The 24,559-nt window shown below is 48.2% G+C and overlaps 1 protein-coding gene across 1 annotated transcript; it reads left to right on the top strand.

Annotated features, from left to right (window-relative positions):
- The first annotated feature begins 7,876 nt into the window (after positions 1–7,876).
- ADRB3 (adrenoceptor beta 3) lies at positions 7,877–10,981 on the top strand. The gene is given in 3 exon segments (XM_033230972.1): positions 7,877–9,226; positions 9,229–9,301; positions 10,315–10,981. Coding segments are annotated over 3 exon segments (1,224 nt in total). The 5' UTR covers positions 7,877–8,097; the 3' UTR covers positions 10,337–10,981.
- Positions 10,982–24,559: the final 13,578 nt, after the last annotated feature.

Below are 24,559 nucleotides of genomic sequence, written 5' to 3'. Positions count from 1 at the left end.
AAGTAGCTGGGATTACAGGCATGCACCACCATGCCCGGCTAATTTTTTTTTTGTTTTTTTTTTTTTGAGACGGAGTCTCGCTCTGTCGCCCAGGCTGGAGTGCAGTGGCGCGATCTCGGCTCACTGCAAGCTCCGCCTCCCGGGTTTACGCCATTCTCCTGCCTCAGTCTCCCGAGTAGCTGGGACTACAGGCACCCGCCACCTCGCCTGGCTAGTTTTTCGTATTTTTTAGTAGAGACGGGGTTTCACCGTGTTAGCCAGGATGATTTCAATCTCCTGACCTCGTGATCCGCCCGTCTGGGCCTCTCAAAGTGCTGGGATTACAGGCTAGAGCCACCGCACCTGGCCCCGGCTAATTTTTTAAAATTATTTTTTAGTAGAGACAGGGTTTCTCCATGTTGGTCAGGCTGGTCTCGAACTCCTGACCTCAGGTGATCTGCCCGTCTTGGCCTCCCAAAGTGCTGGGATTACAGGTGTGAGCCACCACGCCCACCTGTTGATTCATCCATTTTTAATATGTCTTTATAACAGAAGGATTTTAAGAGAAGGGGCTATCTAGAAAATCTCTAGGTGGAAAGGTGCATGGACGGGGCAGTGCAGAGTGGGGAAGATGGAGAAATTGAAATTCTTCAGCATCCCAGACTACATAGTGCCAAATCCAAATGCAAATCCAGAGCTAGCAATGAAAAAGGCTCCTGAGCCTGCTAGTGGTTCATGCCTGCAATTCCAACTACTCAGGAGGCTGGGACAGGAGGGTGGTTTGAGCCCAGGAGTTCAAAGCCAGCCTGGGAAAGAAAGAGAGAGATCTACCCTCCAGAGAGAGAGAGAGAGAGAGAGAGAGAGAGAGAGACCTACCCTCCAGAGACAGACAGACAGAGAGAGACCTGAAATATGGTAAATTTACTCAGTACCTGAAAATATTTAAAAAGAAAACAAGCTCCAACTCCCAGCACGAGCGACACAGAAGACCGGTGATTTCTGCATTTTCAACTGAGGTACTGGGGTCATCTCACTAGGGAGTGACGGACAATCGGTGCTGGTCAGCTGCTGCAGCCTGACCAGCGAGAGCTGAAGCAGGGCGAGGCATCGCCTCACCTGGGAAGCGCAAGGGGGAAGGGAATCCATTTTCCTAGCCAGGGGAACTGAGACACACAACACCTGGAAAATCGGGTAATTCCCACCCCAATACTGCGCTTTAAGCAAACGGGCACACCAGGAGAATATATCCCACACCTGGCCGGGAGGGTCCCACGCCCACGGAGCCTCCCTCATTGCTAACACAGCAGTCTGCAGCGATCTATTCGCAAGGCAGCAGCGAGGCTGGGGGAGGGGCGCCCGCCATTGCTGAGGCTTAAGTAGGTAAACAAAGCCGCTGGGAAGCTCCAACTGGGTGGAGCTCACAGCAGCTCAAGGAAGCCTGCCTGTCTCTGTAGACTCCACCTCTGGGGACAGGGCACAGCTAAAAAAACAACAGGGGAAGCAGCAGAGGTCTGTGCAGACGCGAACGACTCTGTCTGACAGCTTTGAAGAGAGCAGTGGATCTCCCAACACGGAGGTTGAGATCTGAGAACGGACAGACTGCCTGCTCAAGTGGGTCTCTGACCCCTGAGTAGCCTAACTGGGAGACATCCCCCACTAGGGGCAGTCTGACACCCCACACCTCACAGGGTGGAGTACACCCCTGAGAGGAAGCTTCCAAAGTAAGAATCAGACAGGTACACTCGCTGTTCAGCAATATTCTATCTTCTGCAACCTCTGCTGCTGATACCCAGGCAAACAGGTCTGGAGTGGACCTCAAGCAATCTCCAACAGACCTATAGGTGAGGGTCCTGACTGTCAGAAGGAAAACTATCAAACAGGAAGGACACCTATACCAAAACCCCATCAGTACGTCACCATCATCAAAGACCAGAGACAGATAAAACCACAAGATGGGGAAAAAGCAGGGTAGAAAAGCTGGAAATTCAAAAAATAAGAGCGCATCTCCCCCTGCAAAGGAGCGCAGCCATCGCCAGCAATGGATCGAAGCTGGTCAGAGAATGACTTTGACGAGATGAGAGAAGAAGGCTTCAGTCCATCAAACTTCTCAGAGCTAAAGAGGAATTACGTACCCAGCGCAAAGAAACTAAAAATCTTGAAAAAAGAGTGGAAGAATTGACAGCTAGACTAATTAATGCAGAGAAGGTCGTAAACGAAATGACAGAGATGAAAACCATGACACGAGAAATACGTGACAAATGCACAAGCTTCAGTAACCGACTCGATCAACTGGAAGAAAGAGTATCAGCGATTGAGGATCAAATGAATGAAATGAAGCGAGAAGAGAAACCAAAAGAAAAAAGAAGAAAAAGAAATGAACAAAGCCTGCAAGAAGTATGGGATTATGTAAAAAGACCAAATCTACGTCTGATTGGGGTGCCTGAAAGTGAGGGGGAAAATGGAACCAAGTTGGAAAACACTCTTCAGGATATCATCCAGGAGAACTTCCCCAACCTAGCAGGGCAGGCCAACATTCAAATTCAGGAAATACAGAGAACCCACAGAGATACTCCTCCAGAAGAGCAACTCCAAGACACATAATTGCCAGATTCACCAAAGTTGAAATGAAGGAAAAAATCTTAAGGGCAGCCAGAGAGAAAGGTCGGTTACCCACAAAGGGAAGCCCATCAGACTAACAGCAGATCTCTCGGCAGAAACTCTACAAGCCAGAAGAGAGTGGGGGCCAATATTCAACGTTCTTTTTTTTTTTTTTTTTTTTTTTGAGACGGAGTCTGGCTCTGTCTCCCAGACTGGAGTGCAGTGGCCTGATCTCAGCTCACTGCAAGCTCCGCCTCCCGGGTTTACGCCATTCTCCTGCCTCAGCCTCCGGAGTAGCTGGGACTACAGGCGCCCGCCACCTCGCCCGGCTAGCTTTCTTTTGTATTTTTAGTAGAGACGGGGTTCACAGTGTTAGCCAGGATGATCTCGATCTCCTGACCTCGTGATCCACCCGTCTCGGCCTCCCAAAGTGCTGGGATTACAGGCTTGAGCCACCGCGCCCGGCCTATTCAACGTTCTTAAAGAAAAGAATTTTCAACCCAGAATTTCATATCCAGCCAAACTAAGTTTCATAAGTGAAGGAGAAATAAAATCCTTTACAGATAAGCAAATGCTTAGAGATTTTGTCACCACCAGGCCTGCCTTACAAGAGACCCTGAAGGAAGCCCTAAACATGGAAAGGAACAACCGGTACCAGCCATTGCAAAAACATGCCAAAATGTAAAGACCATCGAGGCTAGGAAGAAACTGCATCAACTAACGAGCAAAATAACCAGTTAATATCATAATGGCAGGATCAAGTTCACACATAACAATATTAACCTTCAATGTAAATGGACTAAATGCTCCAATTAAAAGACACAGACTGGCAAACTGGATCAAGAGTCAAGACCCATCAGTCTGCTGTATTCAGGAGACCCATCTCACATGCAGAGACATACATAGGCTCAAAATAAAGGGATGGAGGAAGATCTACCAAGCAAATGGAGAACAAAAAAAAAGCAGGGGTTGCAATCCTAGTCTCTGGTAAAACAGACTTTAAACCATCAAAGATCAAAAGAGACAAAGAAGGCCATTACATAATGGTAAAGGGATCAATTCAACAGGAAGAGCTAACTATCCTAAATATATATGCACCCAATACAGGAGCACCCAGATTTGTAAAGCAAGTCCTTAGAGACTTACAAAGAGACTTAGACTCCCATACAATAATAATGGGAGACTTCAACACTCCACTGTCAACATTAGACACATCAACGAGACAGAAAGTTAACAAGGATATCCAGGAATTGAACTCATCTCTGCACCAAGCGGACCTAATAGACATCTATAGAACTCTCCACCCCAAATCAACAGAATATACATTCTTCTCAGCACCACATCGCACTTATTCCAAAATTGACCACATAATTGGAAGTAAAGCACTCCTCAGCAAATGTAAAAGAACAGAAATTATAACTAACTGTCTCTCAGACCACACTGCAATCAAACTAGAACTCAGGATTAAGAAACTCAATCAAAACCGCTCAACTACATGGAAACTGAACAACCTGCTCCTGAATGACTACTGGGTACATAACGAAATGAAAGCAGAAATAAAGATGTTCTTTGAAACCAATGAGAACAAAGATACAACATACCAGAATCTTTGGGACACATTTAAAGCAGTGTGTAGAGGGAAATTTATAGCACTAAATTCCCACAAGAGAAAGCAGGAAAGATCTAAAATTGACACTCTAACACCACAATTAAAAGAACTAGAGAGGCAAGAGCAAACACATTCAAAAGCTAGCAGAAGGCAAGAAATAACTAAGATCAGAGCAGAACTGAAGGAGATAGAGACACAAAAAACCCTCCAAAAAATCAATGAATCCAGGAGTTGGTTTTTTGAAAAGATCAACAAAATTGATAGACCGCTAGCAAGACTAATAAAGAAGAAAAGAGAGAGGAATCAAATAGATGCAATAAAAAATGATAAAGGGGATATCACCACTGACCCCACAGAAATACAAACTACCGTCAGAGAATACTATAAACACCCCTACGCAAATCAACTAGAAAATCTAGAAGAAATGGATAATTTCCTGGACACTTACACTCTTCCAAGACTAAACCAGGAAGAAGTTGAATCCCTGAATAGACCAATAGCAGGCTCTGAAATTGAGGCAACAATTAATAGCCTACCCACCAAAAAAAGTCCAGGACCAGATGGATTCACAGCTGAATTCTACCAGAGGTACAAGGAAGAGCTGGTACCATTCCTTCTGAAACTATTCCAATCAATAGAAAAAGAGGGAATCCTCCCTAACTCATTTTATGAGGCCAACATCATCCTGATACAAAAGCCTGGCAGAGACACAACAAAAAAAGAGAATTTTAGACCAATATCCCTGATGAACATCGATGCAAAAATTCTCAATAAAATACTGGCAAACTGGATTCAGCAGCACATCAAAAAGCTTATCCACCATGATCAAGTGGGCTTCATCCCTGGGATGCAAGGCTGGTTCAACATTCGCAAATCAATAAACGTAATCCAGCATATAAACAGAACCAAAGACAAGAACCACATGATTATCTCAATAGATGCAGAAAAGGCTTTTGACAAAATTCAACAGCCCTTCATGCTAAAAACGCTCAATAAATTCGGTATTGATGGAACATACCTCAAAATAATAAGAGCTATTTATGACAACCCACAGCTAATATCATACTGAATGGGCAAAAACTGGAAAAATTCCCTTTGAAAACTGGCACAAGACAGGGATGTCCTCTCTCACCACTCCTATTCAACATAGTGTTGGAAGTTCTGGCTAGGGCAATCAGGCAAGAGAAAGAAATCAAGGGTATCCAGTTAGGAAAAGAAGAAGTCAAATTGTCCCTGTTTGCAGATGACATGATTGTATATTTAGAAAACCCCATCGTCTCAGCCCAAAATCTCCTTAAGCTGATAAGCAACTTCAGCAAAGTCTCAGGATACAAAATTAATGTGCAAAAATCACAAGCATTCTTATACACCAGTAACAGACAAGCAGAGAGCCAAATCAGGAATCAACTTCCATTCACAATTGCTTCAAAGAGAATAAAATACCTAGGAATCCAACTTACAAGGGCTGTAAAGGACCTCTTCAAGGAGAACTACAAACCACTGCCCAGTGAAATAAAAGAGGACACAAATAAATGGAAGAACATACCATGCTCATGGATAGGAAGAATCAATATCGTGAAAATGGCCATACTGCCCAAGGTTATTTATAGATTCAATGCCATCCCCATCAAGCTACCAATGAGTTTCTTCACAGAATTGGAAAAAAACTGCTTTAAAGTTCATATGGAACCAAAAAAGAGCCCGCATTGCCAAGACAATCCTAAGTCAAAAGGACAAAGCTGGAGGCGTCACGCTACCTGACTTCAAACTATACTACAAGGCTACAGTAACCAAAACAGCATGGTACTGGTACCAAAACAGAGATATAGACCAATGGAACAGAACAGAGTCCTCGAAATAATACCACACATCTACAGCCATCTGATCTTTGACAAACCTGAGAGAAACAAGAAATGGGGAAAGGATTCCCTATTTAATAAATGGTGCTGGGAAAATTGGCTAGCCATAAGTAGAAAGCTGAAACTGGATCCTTTCCTTACTCCTTATACGAAGATTAATTCAAGATGGATTAGAGACTTAAATGTTAGACCTAATACCATAAAAACCCTAGAAGAAAATCTAGGTAGTACCATTCAGGACATAGGCATGGGCAAGGACTTCATGTCTAAAACACCAAAAGCAACAGCAGCAAAAGCCAAAATTGACAAATGGGATCTAATTAAACTAAAGAGCTTCTGCACAGCAAAAGAAACTACCATCAGAGTGAACAGGCAACTTACAGAATGGGAGAAAATTTTTGCAATCTACTCATCTGACAAAGGGCTAATATCCAGAACCTATAAAGAACTCAATCAAATTTACAAGAAAAAAACAAACAACCCCATCAAAAAGTGGGCAAAGGATATGAACAGACATTTCTCAAAAGAAGACATTCATACAGCCAACAGACACATGAAAAAATGCTCATCATCACTCGCCATCAGAGAAATGCAAATCAAAACCACAATGAGATACCATCTCACACCAGTTAGAATGGCAATCATTAAAAAATCAGGAAACAACAGGTGTTGGAGAGGATGTGGAGAAATAGGAACACTTTTACACTGTTGGTGGGATTGTAAACTAGTTCAACCATTATGGAAAACAGTATGGCAATTCCTCAAGGATCTAGAACTAGATGTACCATATGACCCAGCCATCCCACTACTAGGTATATACCCAAAGGATTATAAATTATTCTACTACAAAGACACATGCACACGTATGTTTATTGCGGCACTATTCACAATAGCAAAGACTTGGAATCAACCCAAATGTCCATCTGTGACAGACTGGATTAAGAAAATGTGGCACATATACACCATGGAATACTATGCAGCCATAAAAAAGGATGAGTTTGTGTCCTTTGTAGGGACATGGATGCAGCTGGAAACCATCATTCTTAGCAAACTATCACAAGAAGAGAAACCAAACACCGCATGTTCTCACTCATAGGTGGGAACTGAACAATGAGGAAACTTGGACTCGGGAAGGAGAACATCACACACTGGGGCCTATCATGGGGAGGGGGGAGGGGGGAGGGATTGCATTGGGGAGTTATACATGATATAAATGATGACTTGATGGGTGCTGACGAGTTGATGGGTGCAGCACACCAAGATGGCACAAGTATACATATGTAACAAACCTGCACGTTATGCACATGTACCCTAGAACTTAAAGTATAATAAAAAATAAAAAGAAAAAAAAGAAAAAAAAAGAAAACAAAAACAAAGCTGGAAGGAAAGAGAAGGTAATTCAAATAGAAGGGAAAGGGGACAGATCACACCAAGCTGAGGTCTTGGGAGAGGAGATCTGGCTGAGCCCTATTACTTAATTTAAAATACCTTAGGGGAGGGCACCCAAGTGGATAAGGGGCTCCTGTGAATCATTTGCTTGACTCCAGCGGGTTACCTTTGCCTTTGTAAAGGGTGGGGATGGGAGCGCTCTCCTCTCTCCTTCCCCTGTGTTGCTGTGGGACCTTCTGGGAAAGGAGGTGTGGGGCTCCAGGAAGCCTGTGCCCAGGGAGTGCTGTGCTGAGTCCAAGAGCCTGGCCACGGCAGGGGTGGACAGATCGTGGCAGAGGAGCCAGGGCGTCCCTTCCTCCAGATTTAGCTAAAGGAAACGTGGAGCATCCCATCGCCCATCCTCCCCACTCTCCAATTCCGCTCCAGAGGCCCTTCCAGACTACCGGCCTCTACCCCTTTAAGCGCCGCCACTCCTCCCCCAAGAGCGGTGGCACCGAGGGAGTAGGGGTGGGGGGAGGCTGAGCGCTCTGGCTGGGACAGCTAGGGAAGATGGCCCAGGCTGGGGAAGTCGCTCTCACGCCTCGCTGCCCTCTCCCCTGAGCCAGGTGATTTGGGAGACCCCCTCCTTCCTTCTTTCCCTCCCGCCCCACGCGCGACCCGAGGATGGCTCCGTGGCCTCATGGGAACAGCTCTCTAGTCCCTTGGCCGGACGTCCCCACCCTGGCGCCCAATACCGCCAACACCAGTGGGCTGCCAGGGGTGCCGTGGGCGGCGGCCCTGGCTGGGGCGCTGCTGGCGCTGGCGGTGCTGGCCACCGTGGGAGGCAATCTGCTGGTCATCGTGGCCATCACCCGGACGCCGAGGCTCCAGACCATGACCAACGTGTTCGTGACTTCGCTGGCCGCAGCCGACCTGGTGATGGGACTCCTGGTGGTGCCGCCGGCGGCCACGTTGGTGCTGACTGGCCACTGGCCGTTGGGCGCCACTGGCTGCGAGCTGTGGACCTCGGTGGACGTGCTGTGTGTGACCGCCAGCATCGAAACCCTGTGCGCTCTGGCCGTGGACCGCTACCTGGCTGTGACCAACCCGCTGCGTTACGGCGCACTGGTCACCAAGCGCCGCGCCAGGGCAGCCGTGGTCCTGGTGTGGGTCGTGTCGGCCGCGGTGTCGTTTGCGCCCATCATGAGCCAGTGGTGGCGCGTAGGGGCCGACGCCGAGGCGCAGCGCTGCCACTCCAACCCGCGCTGCTGTGCCTTCGCTTCCAACATGCCCTATGTGCTGCTGTCCTCCTCCGTCTCCTTCTACCTTCCTCTTCTCGTGATGCTCTTCGTCTACGCGCGGGTTTTCGTGGTGGCTACGCGCCAGCTGCGCTTGCTGCGCGGGGAGCTCGGCCGCTTTCCGCCGGAGGAGTCTCCGCCCGCGCTGTCGCGCTCTCTGGCCCCGGCCCCGGCTGGGATGTGCGCTCCGCCTGAAGGGGTGCCCGCCTGCTGCCGCTGGCCCGCGCGACTCCTGCCTCTCCGGGAACACCGGGCCCTGTGCACCTTGGGTCTCATCATGGGCACCTTCACTCTCTGCTGGTTGCCCTTCTTTCTGGCCAACGTGCTGCGCGCCCTCGGGGGCCCCTCTCTCGTCCCGGGCCCGGCTTTCCTTGCCCTGAACTGGCTAGGTTATGCCAATTCTGCCTTCAACCCGCTCATCTACTGCCGCAGCCCGGACTTTCGCAGCGCCTTCCGCCGTCTTCTGTGCCACTGCGGCAGTCGCCTGCCTCGGGAGCCCCGCGCCGCCGCCCGCCCGGCCTCATCCCCTCCGGCGCCCCTGAGGCCCGGACCAGCCCCGCGCAGCCCAGGCTTTGCCAACGGCTCGACGGGTAGGTAACCGGGGCAGAGGGACCGGAGGCTCAGGGTCGGGAAGCATGCGATGTCTCCGTGGGTCAACTTTTTGAGTATGGAGTTTACTAGGAGAAGGTGGGAGCTGGGATGGCTTTGCTTGGAGAGAAGAGGGAACGAGGAGTAGCGAACCAAAATGGGACCTGTTGTCCTTTTCTTTCCGGATCCCGTCGCTAGGGTAGAAGCAAAGGAGGGCAAGCAGGCGATCGTTCCTCACCCAAGGACCCGAGGTGCGCCACCGGAAAGCGTCCCGAGGACTCTCGCCCTGCCTGGTCGGCTGTAGGGAATTTTTTTTTTTTTTAAATAGAGACAGGGTCTCGAGTCTCTGTCGCCCACGCTGGAATGCAGTGGCGCGATCTCAGCTCACTGGGCTCCTGGGCTCAAGCGATCCTCCCATCACAGCCTACTGAGTAGCTGGGACTACAGGCGAGCCCCACTAATCCCAGCTATTTTTAAAATTTCTTGTAGAGAGAGGGTTTTGCTATGTTGCCCAGGCTTGTCTTGAACTTCTGGCCTCAAAAGATCCTTCTGTCTCAGCCTTCCAAAGCGTTAGGATTATAGGCCTGAGCCAGGGTGCCGGGTGGGCTCTAGTTGTGGTTTTCCAGCTTAGTTCTTTGCCCCACTCCCCCGATTTCTTGCCATCACTAGACCTGGCTTGGACTTGAAGGCAGGGCTAGTGCCACCCCCTTCCCCCAAGCCCTCGGCTTCAGTTCTGGGTTTTCTCAAAGGTTTGATGGCTGTGGAGGTAAGAATCCACTTCCGGTATGAAGTAAAGCTGTGAGTGAGGAGCCTGTGAGTGCATTGTGTGCCCTCCTGCTCCCTGGGCTGGGTTGGAGTAGGGGTGGGGTAGGTCGTGTGTGGCTGGGTGGTGCCCTGGCGTTTTTGTGTAATTAAATATGTGTTCCAGGGTCCCTGATCTCTGGCATTCCCCTCAGTGCACCTGTTCCTCCCTTCACCCCAGGGTCTATTATCTCCCTTTTTTTTTTTTTTCCAGGGCTTCTTGGGAAGTTTCTTAGGCCTGAAGGACAAGAAGCAACAGTCCGTTGATCAGAACCTGTGGAAAGCCTCTGGCCTCTGTTCAGAATGAGTCCTGTGGGATTCCCGGGCTGTGACACTCTACCCTCCAGAACCTGAGGACTGGGCTATGCGACCCAAGGGGGATCCTTACTAAGTAGAGTTTCACCATCCTCTCGCTCTTTCTGAGAGATGTTTTCTAAATCCCAACCTTGAACTTCACTCCTCACTCAGTGGTAGTGCCCAGCTGCCCTGGAGCAGCTGGCTGGCTTTGGTAGGGGCACCCATCACCTGGCTTGCTTGTGCAGTCAGTGAGTGCTTAGGGCAAAGAGAGCACCCCCGGTTCCATTCCTTCTGCCACCCAAACCCTGATGAGACCTTAGCATTCTCCAGGCTCTGTGGCCCAGGCAGAGAGCAGCAGGGTAGAAAAGACCAAGATTTGGGGTTTTGTCTCTGATTCCCTTATTACGCTCTGAAGCACTGGCCTCTCTCACTTTAGCCATGGAGTGGCTCTGATCTACCTCACAGCAGTGTCAGAAGGACTTCGTCAGGGTTTTGGGAGCTCCAGGGTTCATAAGAAGGTGAACCATTAGAACAGATTCTTTTCCTTTTGCAATCAGATTAATAAATACCACTGAATGCAGTTCATCCTTGGCCCCCTTTCTCTCCGTTTGTTTTCTTTTCATAATCCACTTACTCCCTTCCCTTCCCCTCTGCACTGGCTTTTGACAGAGGCAGTAAATTAGGCCTAATCCTCGCCCTTTTCTTCCTAATCTTCATCAAACAAAAAATGAAAAGTCCGTCTGGACGACGGGGAGCAAGCCTGAGCCTTTGACATCCTACTCCCCCACCCTTCCTGAAACTCTTGAAATCCAGTTGCCATTGAGTAGCAAAGCCGCGCTCCCCACAGGACTTGGACAGAGTGCCCACAGGGGGTGGGCTGGCTGTGGCCAGGTTCAGGGCAGGGGGCATTTGTCCCCTCCATGCTATAAGCCAGTGGTGGATTCATAAGGTCCCGTGGTCATCAGGAACCAGTTTTGTTCAGTGCCTTACGTGGGGTGTGTGTGTGTGTGTGTGTGTGTGTGTGTCTGGAGGCACAAAGCATTGCTTATTTGGTCAAATGTCTTGTGTTATAAATATATTCTGATGTTTCCCAGCCTTTCCACAACCTCTACCTTCCCAATCCCCTTCCTCAGCTACAAATATCTGTATTATCCTCTTAAAGTAAAACTGGAGTTACAAATTTGAGCCTGTTGATACATTTTTCTCTTATTTCCATTTTTATGAATCCTATCAGGCAGGTTTCCTATGTAAAGAAAATTTCTATGGAAATCATTAGATCATTTTGTGAGTTTCTATTTAAACTCCGTGAGCCAAGACCATTGTCCAGGCTGATTTATGGGATACCCGGGAAATCACAGATGTTTTGCGTGCTTGTGATGTAGTGCGCAATGCGTTGTCTTGGTTCAGGGGCCCCAGAGTTATAAAATTCCATCTGCCCCAAGGAGGAACTCAGTGGATTTCCACATATGGGTGTTCCCTGTGAATTGGACCTGGTCTGTGCTGCTCTCTTTTCTCCGGGAGCCCAGGTTTTATTTCTCAGGATGTTTTCATACCAAAGATGACTTTCTCCTTTTCAACCAGGGCGGGGTGAAATATCTGGTGTCTGAGGTGTGCAGGATTTCTTGGCAAAGACTCAACTTTGTGGCTCTTAGTGGAGGAGGAAGTCTTGCTTGACAAATAAGAGGCCTTCCTCTCCCCATCTCTGGATATTCTCCCAACATCGCTGGATAAAGTTGGCCAGTCAGTGCTAGGCAGGGGAGAAGGATGATTTTGGAGGAGGGGCCCCTGGTGTGTAGACTTGTCTTTGAACATTGTCCAGAGGCTCATACTGCTTGAGTCTTGCTGGACATACCCGTGCGCCAGCTGTCACACTCCTTTGCAGTGTTTAGACTTGTGCTGGGGCTATGGATTCCATCTGCAGATTGTCAGATAGAATCTGACAATCTGGTCATTTCTCCAGCAACTTGTGGCCAGGCGTCAAGTGGAGGGAGATTTACATCCTTGGATGGGAGCAGGCTGCTTTTGCTAGCATGAGGCCTGAGTACTTGAACTGTAGAAGACAAACAGCCATCCTCTGAACCCAGAGATGTGACAACTTCCAGGCCCATGAGAACAACAGAGCCCCTAGAGCCGCTGGCCTCCCCAGAGTCTGTTAGCTGGAGCTGGGCGTGGGACAGAAATGACACGGAAGAGAGGGCTGAGTTGGAGGAGAGGGAATGAAGAGCGGGCTTTTTCAGAGCTGACCTACCCTCTGCATCAAGTGGAACTGAGGGGGAACAGGCAGAATTTGGGTACAGGAGGATGTGGCGGGCTGACTTTCCCAGACTTTCTTCTGGGAAATGGAGGTAGGTGCAGGCTATGGTACTCATGGGGAGTCTCTGGGCCGTAGTCCCATGCTGGCTGCATCCTCAACCCCCGGAGAGTAGGAGCAGCTCCTCTCCTCCGTGTGTTTCCATTGCACCCTACATGGTCCTGGGAGCACAGGGGAAGGCGTGGAAATAGCACTTCTTACTGTTTCCATCCTAAAACAGTCTAGATCTAGGCCTTTTGAAGGTCTCTTGGCAAAGGTATGTCTACACAGTGTCTGTGTTTGCGTGTCTGTCCAGAATGGGGAAGTGGGGGCCTGCCATGGCAAGCACTGCTAATGCTCTCCCTCACGCAACAAGCCTGAGTATAGTCTGCCTCTGGCCAGTGAGAAGCAGCTGAAGCATAACATGCAATTCGGTTTAATTTGAGGCCGAGGTTGGTGGATCACCTGAGGTCAGGAGTTCGAGACCAGCCTGGCCAACATGGCAAAACCCCGTCTCTACTAAAAATACAAAAGTTAGCCAGGCATGGTGGTAGGCGCCTGTAATCCCACCTGCTCGGGAGGCTGAGGCAGGGAGAATGCTTGAACCCGGGAGGCAGAGGTTGCAGTGAGCCGAGATCGTACCACTGTACTCCAGCATGGGCAACAGAGTGAGACTCCATCTCAAAAAAAAAAAAAAAAAAGACAAGGAAAAAGAAAACTTCATAGAAATCAAATAACTTCCTTGTATTGACTCTCACCCCATCTACCAGACTCCAAAGTCCATTTTCTCTTCTCTACACGCACTGCTTAGAAGCAGTTATGTGACACTGAACAAGTCACTTAGCCTTTCTGTTTCTTTGCCTGTGAATCGACTGGAGATTACATGATCACTCTACTCAGCTCATGCAGGCTGCTTTTGAAGACCCAGTGAGACACTGTGTGTGAAAGTGGTTTGGAAACTGAAAATGCTCCTCCGGTGTAAAGTGGTAGAATCAAAATCTGGAGCTTGGATGAGTTCCAATCTATTACAGCAGGGATCCCCAACCCCTTGGCCACAGACTACTACTGATCTGTAGCTTGTTAGGAACTGGGCCACACAGCAGAAGGTGAGTGGAGGGCAAGTAAGCATTACCACCTGAGTTCCGCCTCCTGTCAGATCTGTGGCTGCATTAGATTCCCACAGGAGCGTGAACCTTAAAGTGAACTGCACATGCGAGGAATCTAGGTTGCATGCTCCTTCTAAGAATCTAATGCCTGATAATCTGAGGTGGAACAGTTTTATCCCAAAACCATCTCCTTCTCCCCTGTCTGTGGAAAAATTGCCTTCCACCAAACCGGTCCCTTGTGCCAAAAAGGTTGGGGATCATTGTCTTATAGTGTCTTGCTCTGTCGCCCAGGCTAGAGTTCAGGGGCACAATCATGGCTCATTGCAGCCTCAGCCTCCTACTCAAGTGATCCTCTCATCTCAGCCTCCCAAGTGGCCAGGACTACAGGCTTACACCACTATGCCCAGCTAATTAAATTTTATTTTTTGTGGAGACTGGGTATTTCTATGTTGCCCAAGCTGGTCTTGAACTCCTGGGCTCAAGAGATCCTACTGCCTCAGCCTCCCAAAGTGCTGGGATTATGAGCATGAGTCACTGGTCCTGGCCCTGGTTTTGCTCCCTGTATAGTCCTGTTTCTATTGACAGCCTGGGTCTTGGACCCACTTGTCTTTGGTCTTTGTGGACATGCCCTGCCTGGTCTTTCTTCTGCAAGTTTGTACTCATCTCAGACTGACTCCTTTGGTTTTCTGTCCTGGTCTCTCTACATGTCCACCTCTGGCTCTGTTTCCATGTTCAGACCCTGGTCTGGCCCGATATTTAGCTCCTGGTCTGGATCACCCCATCATTGCCAATGCAACATTTACAATGAGAACAATTTTAAGAATGGGTAGGCTAGGTGCAGTGGCTCACGCCTGTAATCCCAGCACTTTGGGAGGCCGAGGCAGGTGGATCACCTGAGGTCAGGAGTTCAAGACCAGCCCTGCCAAAATGGTGAAACCCCATCTCTACTAAAAATACAAAAGTTAGCGGGGCGTGGTGGTGGGCACCTGTAATCACAGCTGCTTGGGAGGCTGAGGCAGGAGAATCACCTGAACCTGGGGAGGCAGTAAGCAGAGATTGCACCACTGCACTCTCAAAAAAAAAAAAAAAAAAAAGAATGAGAAGATTTAGAACAGAAGGTACCTCTGGATCTCAGGACGTTATGGTCTGTTGTAGTAGGGGGTTCATGAGAATGGGGCCCTAAGGAACCAGAAAGAGGAGAGAAGGTGGCATATACTTTGCTAGGGCTGCCATAACAAATGATTGCAAACTGGGTGGCTTAACACAAGAGCAGTTGATTCTCTCATGGTGCTAGAGACTAACAGTCCAAAATCAAGGTGTCAGCAGGGCTGTGCTCCCGATGAGGCGGGAGGGGAGGATGCCTCCTTGCTTCTTCTCATATCCTGGTGTTTGCTGACAATCCTTAGGATTGTTTGGCTGGAGCTGTATCACTCTAACTTCTCCCCCGTCTTCACAGGGCCTTCCCCTGTCTGTCTGTGCCCACATTTCTCTCCTCTTATAAGGACATCAGCCATTGGATCAGGGCTCAACCTAATCCAACATGACCTCATTTGAACTTGGTTACATGTGCAAAGACCCCATTTCCAAATAGGGTCACATTCACACATTCTGGATGTTAAGACTTCAACATACTTTCAAACAGACATAATTCAAACCCTAACAGAGGGTATGATGGGGAAGGGGGAGACACAATTGCTCCAGACCTTTCCAAGCTTATCTTATTCCTGCTGCTTCAAACCCCCATTTCTTTTTCTTTCTTTCTTTTTTCTTTCTTTCTTTTTTTTTTTTTTTCGAAATGGATTCTCACTCTGTCACCCAGGCTGGAGTGCAGTGGCATGATTTTGGCTCACTGCAACCTCTGACTCCTGGGTTCAAGCAATTCTCCTGCCTCAGCCTCCCGAGTAGCTGGGACTACAGGTGTGTGCCACCATGCCCAGCTAATTTTTGTATTTTTAGTAGAGATGGGGTTTCACCATGTTGGCCGGGCTGGTCTTGAGCTCCTGACCTCAGGCAATCTCCTGCCTTGGCCTCCCAAAGTGCTGGGATTATAGGCTTGAGCCACTGTGTCTGGCCCAAACCCACATTTCTAAGGCTCTGTTTCATCCTGTCACCAGCCAGGAGGGTGTCAGGGGTGCTCCCATTCCTGGATTTCCATTGCTGGGGCTTTCCTCCCATCTCCCTGGGCCCTGATTAAAGGGATTGTTTATCAAGTAAGACCTTGCGTTTGCTGTCCCCTGGAGTAGAAGTTGCTGTCCACTCTTTATTCTTCCCATCTTCCTTGAGTAGTAGAAAATTTAAGTTTTAGCTGGAAACATGGCCTCCTAGCTAAAAACACTTGGCAGCATTTGCAGGGTGTGGTGGCACTCACCCGTAGTCCCAGCTACTAAGGAGGCTGAGGCAGGAGAATCGCTTGTACCTGGGAGGTGGAGGTTGCAGTGAGCTGAGATTGTGTCACTGCACTCTAGCCTGGGTGACAGAGTGAGACTCCATCTCAGAAAAAAAAAAAAAAGGAAAACACTTGGCAGCCTCACTTGCAGATACGCGTGGCCACGTGACTAAGTGCTACCAGCAGAAGTGTGCAGCACTGGCTGGAATGCCAGTATGACAGTGAGAACTGCAGTAGCCACCTATGGTCACAAGACAGCAATCATGTGTCTTGGATGTCAGAAGAACCAGATGGAAGGAGCCTGGGTCTCTGGCAGTGTGGAGCCACCATTTCGGCTCCGGACTGCTTATGTTTAAGACATTTACATGAAAGAGAAATAAACTTCTGGCCAGGCACGGTAGCTCATAGATCCCATGCCCATTTTCGAGGCCTTATATCCAGTTCCACAAACCAAACCATACAGGGCTGGGCACAGTGACTCACACTTGTAATCCCAGGGCTTTGGGAAGCTGAGGTAGGAGGATTGCTTGAGTCCAAGAGTTTGAGATCAACCTGGGCAGCACAGGGAGACCCCATGTCTACAAAAACTTTTTAAAAACGTATCCAGGTATTGGTGGCATGTGCCTGTAGTCCCAGTTACTCAGGAGGCTGAAGTGGGAGGATGGCTTGAGCCCAGGAGGCTGCAGTGAACTATGATTGCACTACTGCACTTTAGCCTGGGCAACAGAGCAAGACCTTGCCTCTAAAAACACAGATGCACATACACAGAAACTAGAATAAGCTTGTATCTTGTATAAGCCACAGTTACTTTAGCCATTTTTCTTTTCTTTTTTTAACAGTAGCTGACCTGAACAAATATATCAGCCAAGGAGTGGGAAGGAAGGTTATACCCTTTTTAGGGTGTATAGGTTATACCTCTGGGGAGAGGCATGGACATCTTCCTGGGTTCTGCAATGAATGTAGCTTAGGTTAATCTAGCCATAAAGCGGCCTTGCTCTGGTACCTCGTAGGGTACCTCTGATCTGTGAGAACTGACATCTCTCTAGAGTCTGAGTTCTTGTTGCACCTGAGACCACCAAGTCCATCTCCTTGACATTGATTCTTATGGGGATAATTATCAATAAGTATATTAGCTTCCTGAGACTGCCAAAACAAATTACTGCAACCTTGGTGGATTAAAACGACAGAAATGTATTCCCTCACAGTTCTGGAGGCCAGAAGTTTGAAATGAAGGTTTTGGCAGAGCTAGTTCCTCCTTCCTCCTGGAGGTTCCTAGGGGAAAATCTGCTCCATGCCCCCTGGTGGCTCCTAGCTTCTGGTGGCCCTGGCAGTTCTTGGCATTCCTGGGTTTATAGACATGTCACTCCAGTCGCCACCTGTATCTTCAATTTGTGTGGCTTTCCCAGTGTCGCTATGTGTCTTCTCCTTTCTGTCTCTCTCTCTCTCTCTTTTTTTTTTTTTGGTGACAGAGTCTTGCTCTGTTGCCCAGGCTGGAACGCAGTGGCGCAATCTTGGCTCACCACAACCTCCACCTCTCAGGTTCAAGCGACTCTCATGTCTCAGCCTCCCAAGTAGCTGGGATTACAGGCGCATGCCACCACACCCGGCTAATTTCTGTATCTTTACTAGAGATGGACTTTTACTTTGCCCAGGCTGTCTCAAACTCCTGACCTCAGGTGATCTGCCCCCCTCGGCCTCCCAAAGTTTGTTTTTGTTTTTGTTTTTGAGATGGGGTCTCACTTTGTCACCCAGGCTGGAGTGCAGTGGTACAATCGTAGCTTACTGCAGCTGCAACCTCCTGGGCTCAAGCAATCCTCCTACTTCAGCCTCCTGAGTAGCTGTGACTATATGCCCATGCCATCACACCTGGCTAATCTTTTTATTTTTATAGACAGAGAGTCTCGCTATGTTGCCCAGGCTGGATTTGAGCTCCTGACTCCAAGCAATCCTCTTGCCTCAGCCTCTCAAAGTGCTGGTATTATAGGTGTGAGCCATGGTGCCCAGCCCTTTCTGTCTCCTATAAAGACACCTCTCATTGGATTTGGGGCCTGTCCTAGTCCAGTATGATCTCATCTCAAGATCCTCACCTTAATTACATCTTCAAAGACCTTTCTTTCAAATAAAGTTACATTCTGAGGTTCCAGGTGAACAAACCTCACCCACTACAGTGAGAGACACTTGTGAGCCCGTTAACTAGGAGTTCTGTTTCCATAAGTTTAGCATCCACTCCAATCACTGCCACCCCACCAGGGAAAGGCTGTTTTCTCCAGAAGCTCTTGGACTCTGTGATAAGCACAATTCTGAGATGACCCCCAGTGACCTCTAATGACCGTGGGTGGGGCCCATACCTTGCTTCCAACCAGTAGAATATGGCAAAGGTGATGGGATGCTACTCTTGGACTATGACACATGGCAGAAAGGAAGGTTTTTTTTTTTTTTTTTTTTTTTGAGATGGAGTCTTGCTCTGTCACCCAGGCTGGAGTGCAGTGGTGCGATCTCAGCTCACTGCAAGCTCCACTTCCTGGATTCACGCCATTCTCCCCGCCTCAGCCTCCTAGTCGCCCAGGCTGGAGTGCAGTGGTGCGATCTCAGCTCACTGCAAGCTCCACCTCCTGGATTCACGCCATTCTCCCCACCTCAGCCTCCTGAGTAGCTGGGACTACAGGTGCCCACCACCATGCCTGGATAATTTTTTTGTATTTTTAGTAGAGATGGGGTTTCACCATGTTGGCCAGGATGGTCTCAATCTCCTGACCTCATGATCCACCCGCCTTGGCCTCCCAAAGTGTTGGGATTACAGGTGTGAGCTACCATGCTTGGCCAGGAAGGGATTTTGAAGATGTAATTACGGTCCCTAACCAGTTAATTTTAAGCCAATAAAGAGGGAGATTATACTGGGTAGGCCTGACTTAATAAGGTGAGTTATTTATTTTAAAAAAGGGTCTAGAGCTCAGAAACAGAGATATACTCCTACTGGCATAGAGGAAGCTAGCCACTGAGAATTCTATAACTGTAAGAAAATGAATTCTGGCCAGGCGCAATGGGCCACACCTGTAATCCCAGAACTTTGGGAGGCCAAGGTGGGCAGACACTTGAGGCCAGGAGTTCGAGACCAGCCTGGGCAACATGATTAAACTCCATGTCTACTAAAAATATAAAAACAAACAAACAAACAAACAAACAAAAACTAGCTGGGTGTGGTGGCAGGTGCCTGTAATCCCAGCTACTTGGGAGGCTGAGGTAGGAGAATCACATGAACTTGGGAGGTGAAGGTTGCAGTGAGCTGAGATCATGCCACTGCACTCTAGCCTGGGTGATTGTCTCAAAAAAAAAAAAGGTGAGGGGGATGCTGCCAACAACCACAGGAACTAGGAGGACACTGAGCCTCAGGTGAGACCATAGCCCTAACCAACATCTTGATTGCAGCCTGGGGACCCTGAGTAGAAGACCCAGCTAAACCATACCTGAACTCCAGACACATGGGAACTGTGAGAAAATAAATGTGTTATTCTAAGCTGCTGAGTTTGTAGTACTTTGTCACACACAACAGAAAATGAACACACACTTACTACACTACACAATTCTGCCTGAGGCTGCTGTTTCTAGCAGTCCTTCTCTGACAGTGCTTTTTTTTTCATGTTCCAGGAACAGGACCTCTGTGTGTCCATCGTTTGCTCCTGAGAGATCAACCAGCGATCCCAAGATTCCTTGGTCCATATACACTTTTTAAGTAATTTAAGGCCAGGTGTAGTGGTTTATGCCTGTAATCCTAGTGCTTTGGGAGACTGAGATGGGAGGATTGCTTGAGGCCAGGAGTTTGCGACCAGCCTGGGCAACATACTGAGACCAAGTCTCTACAATATTAGCCAGGTGTGGTGGCGTGTGCCTGTAGTCTAAGCTACTGGGAAGGCTGAGGTGGGAGGATTGTTTGGGCCTGGGAGGTCAAGGCTGCAGTAAGCTGTGATAAAGACACTGCACTCCAGCCTGGGTGACAGAGCAAGACCTTGTATCAAAAAAAAAAAAAAAAAAGAAAAGAAAAGAAAGAAAGAAAGAAAGAAGCATAAATTTAGGAGCTAGAGGTTCAGAACTCATTTATCACAGTTTCATTTCTGAGTTGCCAGTGAGGAGCCACACTTTATAACTCAGAGGCACAGCACAGCATACGTGGTTTCAAAATCTCTTTATCAAGAAACAAGATGAAACCTGGCCTCCACTGTGGATATTTCCAGAAGGGAGTGGAGACGGGCCACTTCTTCCCAGTGGAGAGGAATGGGAATGGGAGAGCTCTGCAACAGTCAGTGCCACCCACACAGTCTCTGGTTTCTCTTCCAGTCATGGATCACTTGACCAAGCCTGTCCTTCTGGGGCCTCCCCTTGGGCCTGAGTCTGAATCTAATTGACATTGGAACACTCTCCCAGAGTCACAAGGAGGGGTGCTGGAGGAATGAGGGAAGCAGAAGCAGCTGCTTTTCTAGTGGAGAAATTCCTACCATCTTTTTTTGTGTGTGTGACAGTCTCACTCTGTTGCCCAGACTGGGGTACAGTGGTACGATCTTGGCTCACTGCAACCTCTGCCTCCCGGATTCAAGCAATTCTCCTGCCTCAGCCTCCCAAGTAGCTGGGATTACAGGTGCCCACTACCATGCCCGGCTAATTTTTGTATTTTTAGTAGAGACAGGGTTTTACCATGTTGGCCAGGCTGGTCTCAAACTCCTGACCTCAGGTGATCCACCTGCCTCGGCCTCCCAAAGTGCTGGGATTACAGGCATAAGCCTCCGTGCCTGGCTGAGAAATTCCTACCATTTTGGGGGAGGGAAAAACATATGGGGCTGATGGCAAACTTTAGTGCTCCAGCTCCCTCAAGACTCAGCAGCCAGGTGTGACACCTTCTCATTTTCTTTGCTCAGTCTTAAGAGCAAACTGTAGTTCTTATCCTAAGCCATTTTCAAGACCACGCAGTTGGTGAGGTTGGTGACTATCTAGTATTGACTGGAGTGGTCTGGTATAGGAGCTTCCTATGTTATACAATGAAATATTTTTTTAAAACGTTGCCTTTGTTTTTCTTTATTATTCCTTGCAAGTTGTTGTCATGAAAAAAAAAATCTGTTTCTTTAAAAAAAAAAAAAATGAGGTATAGGCCGGGTGCGGTGGCTCATGCCTGTAATCTCAGCACTTTGGAAGGCCAAGGCGGGTGGATCACTTGAGGTCAGGAATTTGAGACAAGCCTGGCCAACATGGAGAAACCCCATCTCTGCAAAAAATACAAAAATTAGCCAGGCATGGTGACACGCACCTATAGTCCCAGCTACTCAGGAGGCTGAGGCAGGAGAATTGCTTGAACACGGGAGGCAGAGGTTGCAGTGAGTTGAAATTGTACCACTGTACTCCAGCCTGGGTGACAGAGCAAGACTCTGTCTTAAAAAAAAAAAAAAAAAGGATTAAAGTTGTACAAAAAGAGTGGATGTTGTTAATACACAAGATATTGTTTAAGCAGATATTTTTCAAAAGCAGCCCTGCCTGCCAGCATCTCCCCCCAGGCTTGGTCCACTGCCTGGTATTTTTATGGAAGACATCTGGCAATTCCATCCCTTGGCCATTGCCTTAGCTCAGGCCTTCATCGCTTCTTTTTTTTTTTTTTTTTTTTTTGAGACGGAGTCTCGCTCTGTCGCCCAGGCTGGAGTGCAGTGGCCAGATCTCAGCTCACTGCAAGCTCCGCCTCCCGGGTTTACGCCATTCTCCTGCCTCAGCCTCCCCAGTAGCTGGGACTACAGGCGCCCGCCACCTCGCCCGGCTGATTTTTTGTATTTTTTAGTAGAGACGGGGTTTCACAGTGTTAGCCAGGATGGTCTCGATCTCCTGACCTCGTGATCCGCCCGTCTCGGCCTCCCAAAGTGCTGGGATTACAGGCTTGAGCCACCGCTTCTTAACTGAATTAACTAAAATAGTCTCCACTTGGCCTTCTTGCCTAATTCTGGCTCCCCTCCACAAGCCCCCAGAGAATTTTTCTGAAACATAAATCTGATCATGTCATTCCCTTTCTCAAAATCATCCAGTGGTGTCCTAAAGGTTTTGGGGTAAGAGTCAGATAGGCCCTTAAAAGGCCTATCATTTTATGGGCAGAGCTTACTTCCCTAACTTGATTTCCCACCACTCCCTCAATATGCTTTTATTCCAACCACACTTAAATGCACTAAAAAAATTCTCATTTTTTTTGTCTCTGTACCTTCACGCATTGTACCCTCTGTCATCCATTCAAACACAGATGGTACCTTCTGCTCATCTGTCCACCCCAGCAATACTGTTTTTGTTTGTTTGTTTGTTTGTTTTTTGAGGCAGGGGCCCACTCTGTCTTCCAGGCTGGAGTGCAGTGTAATCATGGCTCACAGCAGCCTCGACCTCCAAGGGCTCAGTTGATCCTCCCATGTCAGCCTCTGGAGTAGCTGAGACTACAGGCATGTGCCACCATGCCTGGCTTACTTTTGCAATTTTTGTAGAGACGAGGTTTCGCCATGTTGCCAGGCTGTTCTCAAACTCCTGGACTCAAGCCTCTGTCTGCCTTGGCCTTGCACACTTGTGGGATTACAGGCGTGAGCCACTGAGCCCAGCCTCAATAAGTTTTTGTTGAACGAACAAATTCTAATTATGTTACAAGGTGAAACTGACAGGGTTTGCCAATGGCTTGGATGCAGGGTTTAAGAGAAAAAAAGAGAAGTTAGGGGATGAGCCCAAGATTTTTGGCCTGAGCACATGACAGAGTGAACTTGTCATTTACAAAAGTGGGGAAAATGTGGTAAGAGCAGGTTGGTAGGGGATATGAAACTATGAGTTAGTTTTCAGACACAGTACATTAAAACATTTATTTTAATTTTTTGTAGAGATAGGGTCCCACTACATTGCCCAGGCTGGTCTCAAACTCTTGGGCTCAAGTGATCCTCCCACCTCAGCCTCCCAAAGTTCTTGGATTACAGGTGTGAGCCACTGTGCCCAGCCAATTTTTTAACACGGTGCATTTTAGTTTACTTTATTTTTAGATGGAGTCTTGCTCTGTCGCCCAGGCTGGAGTGCAGTGGCACTATCTCAGCTCACTGCAACGTCTGCCTCCCAGCTTCAGACAATTCACTTGCCTCAGCCTCCCAGGTAGCTAGGATTACAGATGCCCACCACCACCCCTGGTTAATTTTTTATTTTTAGTGGAGATGGGGTTTCACCATGTTGACCAGGCTGGTCTCAAACTCCTGGCCTCATGTGATCTGCCTGCCTTGGCCTCCCAATATGCTGGGATTACAGGTGCGAGCCACTGCACTCAGCCATGGACATAATGCATTTTAGAAGTCTATTAATGATTAGTTATTTGTTGGAATATCAAATAGGCACTGGATTTTCAAGTGTGTAGGTCAGGAGAAAAGTTGGGGCTGGATACATATATCTGAGATAAGGGTATTTAAGCTCATGAAAGTAGGTAAGATCATCTGCATGGTGACCATAGGCAGAGAACAGAAGAATTCAGAGGACAGGGTCCTGGAGCATTCCAACATTTAGAGGTTAGGAATCGAAGAAACCAGCAAAGCCAACTGAGAAGCAGCAGCAGTGAGGCAATAGGTGAACCAAAGGGAAATGGTGTCCTGGATGCCACCGGAAGAAAATGTTTTAAGGAGGAAGTGGTCAGTTGTATTAGATAATGTGGAAGCATCAGATCAGAAGAGGACTGAGAGCACATAACTGAATTTGGCAGCATGAAGTTCTGGCATTTGTGATCTCAGTGAGACCAGCTCTGTTGATGTGGTGGTGATGAAATGCTCATCAGATTGGATCTGAGTCTATTTAGTGTTGCCATAAAGGCACACCTGAGGCTGGGTAATTTATAAAGAAAACAGGTTTATTTGGCTCACAATTCTGCAGGCTAGAAGACTGGACATCTGGGGAAAGTCCAGGCTGCTTCTCCCACTCATGGCAGAAGGTGAAGGGGAGCTGGTGTGTGCAGAGATCACAGGGCGAGAGAGGAAGCAAGAGAGAGCATAGGAGGGAAAGCTGCCTGGCTCTTTCCATAGGTTGGTGCAAAAGTAATTGCGTTTTTTTGCTATCTTGTTTTTTTAATGGCAAAACCTGCAATTACTTTTGCACCAACTTATCAACAACCAGTTCTCACAGGAACTAATAAGAGTGAGAGCTCACTCACCACTGTGAGGAAGGCACCAAGACGTCCACGAATGATCTGTTCCCAAGACCCAAAGACCTCCCATTAGGCCCCACCTCCGACATTAGGGATTGTATTAGTCCATTTTCACACTGCTGATAAAGACGTACCTAAGACTGGGAAGAAAAAGGGGTTTAATGGACTCAGTTCCATGTGGCTGGGGAGGCCTCACAGACATGGCGGAAG

This window comes from Trachypithecus francoisi, unplaced genomic scaffold (assembly GCF_009764315.1).
Source record: "Trachypithecus francoisi isolate TF-2019V2 unplaced genomic scaffold, Tfra_2.0 Contig01440, whole genome shotgun sequence".
Classification (NCBI taxonomy): domain Eukaryota; kingdom Metazoa; phylum Chordata; class Mammalia; order Primates; family Cercopithecidae; genus Trachypithecus; species Trachypithecus francoisi.
This window is presented reverse-complemented; position numbering and strand designations above follow the sequence as displayed.